This window comes from Mustela nivalis (genome assembly GCF_964662115.1).
Source record: "Mustela nivalis genome assembly, chromosome: X".
Lineage (NCBI taxonomy): Eukaryota > Metazoa > Chordata > Mammalia > Carnivora > Mustelidae > Mustela > Mustela nivalis.
This window is the reverse complement of record NC_139040.1, coordinates 13331389-13334715: the sequence shown is the minus strand read 5'-3', so window position 1 is coordinate 13334715 and position 3327 is coordinate 13331389. Positions and strand designations below refer to the sequence as shown.

Sequence of the window (3327 nt, the reverse complement as noted above, 5' to 3'; positions counted from 1 at the left end):
GATGGGGCCCTCAATCCCGCCCTGCCCCCAAGTCATCCCTGGAAGGCCTCAGGCAGTTCCCGGAAATGACGTATACTAACTTCCGCCTCAGGCGTCTGAGGGACGTGAGGCTTCGTCATTGGGGCGTGGACTCAGATCTTCGGAAGGACGTGTCCCAGGCGTTAAGGTGAGGACTCGGAGGAAGGACGGAGGGGAACTCTCACCTCGCGGGAGGGTTTGCTCCTCCCCTTCCTCCACCCCCAGCATCCGGCCCTCACGGCCCAGCATTCTGGCCCCGCCCCGCCCCGCCTCTCCCCGCCCCTAGCGTCTTCCCAGAATGCTCTGCTCAGCGCCCCGTGCGTGTTTTATCCCGACGTCGATCTTGGGGGTCTGAGGGACGCGAGGCTTTTCCTGAAGGAAGCTGATTCAGGTTGCCGGAGGAAGGAGGCCCAGGCTCTGGCTGGTGCTAAGGTGAGGATTCCAAGAAAGGACTGAGGGGATCCCTCACCACAGAGGGGGTGCCCAAGCCCCCACCCGCCCCTTGCTGTCTGCCCCGAAGGCCCCTCGCAGGGCCCCAGATGTGTCCTATCAGGACGTCCATCTTACGAGTCTGAGGGCCATGAGGCTTTCTCGGACGGGTACTCGGGTCGTCCGAGGGACGTGTCTCAGGCTCTGGGAGGCAATTAAAGCGAGAAAACCCAGAATAAGGACAAAGGGGCGCGATCACGGCTCATTCCTATCTTGCGCATTGTCTGCCTTAGAAGCCGCCCGCAGAGCCCCGGATGTGGCGTCTCCGGACCTCCCATCTTGGGGAGTCTGAGGAATGAGGCTTTTTTTTTTTTTACGATTTTTTAAATTTATTTGACAGAGAGGGAGAAATCACAAGTAGGCAGAGAGGCAGGCAGAGGGGAAGAAGCAGGCCCCTGACGCGGGGCTTGATTTCAGGACCCCGGGATCACGATCCGAGCCGAAGGCAGAGGCTTAATCCCCTGAGCCACCCAAGCGCCCCTGAATGAGGCTTTTTCTGAGGGTTGTGAACTCAAGCCATCGGAGGGAGGAGGCCTAGGCTCAGCTGGGCGGTGAGATGAAGACCCTTGTGGAGGGCGACCCCGAAAGATAGTGTCAGGCTGACCTTTCTTCAATTTCCAAATCGGGGGTCTCGGAGAGTGAGAGCCTGGGTTGAAGGACCCGATATCCGGTGATCATAGGAGTTGCAGGCCCTGGCAGGTGTAAAGGTGAGGACCTGAAGGTAAGGCTGAGAGGATGGAGAGGGCCCAACAGAAACTTGTCCTTTCACAGCGGTGAGAGGTCCCAGGCAGGGTTGTCAGATACAGATGTCCCCTCTACCCTCCTCCTTTCCTTACCTGGTGTGTTTGGGAGATGAGGGCTTTTGTTGTCACCGCTGACAAAGTTGAGTTTCTTGCATTATTCCTCTCTCTCTCAGGCTTGTTGGTTGCCATCCCCTGCCTGCTGCCCCCAGCACAACTCATCATGCCTCGCCGTAAGAAGAATCCTAGCCGCAAGTCTGAAGCAGGCCTTAAGGCCCCGGAGGGAGCTCAGGGCGCGGTGGGTGCACCGGTTCCCCTAACTGGGAAGGAAGCCGCCGCCTCCTCTCTCTCTCCTTCGATCCAGGGCACCCCAGAGGTGGTGTCTGCTGCTGGAAAACCACGTGTTCGCAAGAGTTCTCAGAAAGCCTGCTCCTCCCCCATGGTCAAAGCCACACCATCGAGCAAACCAGAGGAGGGCTCCAGCAGCCCAAAACAGGGTCCAAGCACCCCCCAGGCTCCGAGCACCTCCCAGGCTCCACCAGATCCTGAGTCATCGCTCAGTGATGTGCTCAACCAGAAGATGGCTGAATTGGTGCAGTTCCTGAGTGCCAAGTATGTAACAAAGGAGCCTATCACAGAGGCAGAAATGCTGGAGAGTGTCCTCAAAGAGCACAAGGGCCACTTCCCTGTGATCTTCAGGAAAGCCTGCGAGTGCATGGAGATCGTCTTCGGCATCGAAGTGAAGGAAGGAGACCCCATCAACCGTTCCTATGTGCTTGTCAGAACCCTAGATCTCACCTACGATGGGTTGCTGAGTGATGACCTGGGCATGCCCAAGACCGGCCTCCTGATCCTTATCCTGGGTGTGATCTTTGTGGAGGGCAACCGTGCTTCCGAGAAGAGGATCTGGGAGGTGCTGAAGAAGATAGGAGTGCGAGCTGGGAGGAAGGATTTCATCTATGGGGAGCCCAGGAAGCTGATCACCAAAGATTTCGTGCAGGAAAAGTACCTGGAGTACCGCCAGGTGCCCAACAGCAATCCTCCACGCTACGAGTTTCTGTGGGGTCCCAGGGCCCACAGTGAAACCAGCAAGATGAAAGTCCTGCAGTATTTTGCCAAGGTCAGTGGCACTGACCCCACTTCCTTCCCATCCTGGTATGAGGAGGCTTTGAGAGATGAAAGAGAGCGAGCGGAGGCCAGAGTTGCGGCCACCAATGATAGTGGGGGCAAGGCCAGTGAGAGTTCCAGTGTCCCACTTGGCAGCTGCTCCCGCCCTAAGTGAAGTCTGAAGAAGATCCTCCACTCTGTGTTTGAAGAGGGCAGTCAAGGCTCTAAATAGTGGAGGACTGAATTGCAGATTTTACCTTTATTCCTTTTTAGTAGTTTTCAAATATTCTTCTTTCTAAAAGGTTTTTTAGCTTCAGAGTCTAGATTCATGAATGATACCGGTCACATGTTTATTGCTGTTTATTAGATTTAAGAATAAGAATTTTGCTCTTCTGGAAAACCTGCTAGGAAACTTTTATCTTAATGTTTGATCTGGAAGAGGATAGTATAGCACTGACAGCAGAATTTCCTTAGAAATATGGAAGAGCCCCGCTGTAGAAGAGATGGCATCAAGAAATAGAGGGGGAGATATTAAATATGGCTCTCCTAGGATTCCGGTATCCCACTTAATCTTTTAGGTAGTAAAATTAAAGATCTGTACTTGGATTTGTTTGTTTGGCTAAAGAATGCATGAAAAATTAAATCTTAATAAATGAAAGCCCTGGCTCACTGGGTCATTTATTCTTACAAGCGTTTTACGGGTAAGAGAAAGTCTAGAATGCAAAACTGCTTTTAGCAGTTCCTTTGGGATCATGGGTGAACCAGAGAGAAATCTCTATCTGCAGTAGATACGGAAGGTGCCACCAAACTCCCTGAAGAAACCATGTATTCTATATGCGTTCTCACCGGATTTCCAGAGAATAGGGGGCTATTTCTTTGAGGTGGTGCCCAGGGACTGGCACTTCATCACTGGCCTGGGAAAACCCAGAGCCCACTCCTTTGAAAAGGCATTTTAATTATCTTGAGTGTGATC

General features: G+C 53.3%; 1 protein-coding gene across 1 annotated transcript; it reads left to right on the top strand.

Moving 5' to 3' along the window:
• The first annotated feature begins 341 nt into the window (after nucleotides 1–341).
• Nucleotides 342–2978, top strand: LOC309856810 (putative MAGE domain-containing protein MAGEA13P). Its single transcript, XM_082718427.1, has 2 exons — nucleotides 342–450; nucleotides 1424–2978. The coding sequence occupies exon 2, from the start codon at nucleotides 1471–1473 to the stop codon at nucleotides 2527–2529; it is 1059 nt and encodes a 352-aa protein (XP_082574553.1). The 5' UTR covers nucleotides 342–450; nucleotides 1424–1470; the 3' UTR covers nucleotides 2530–2978.
• The last annotated feature ends 349 nt before the right edge of the window (nucleotides 2979–3327 follow it).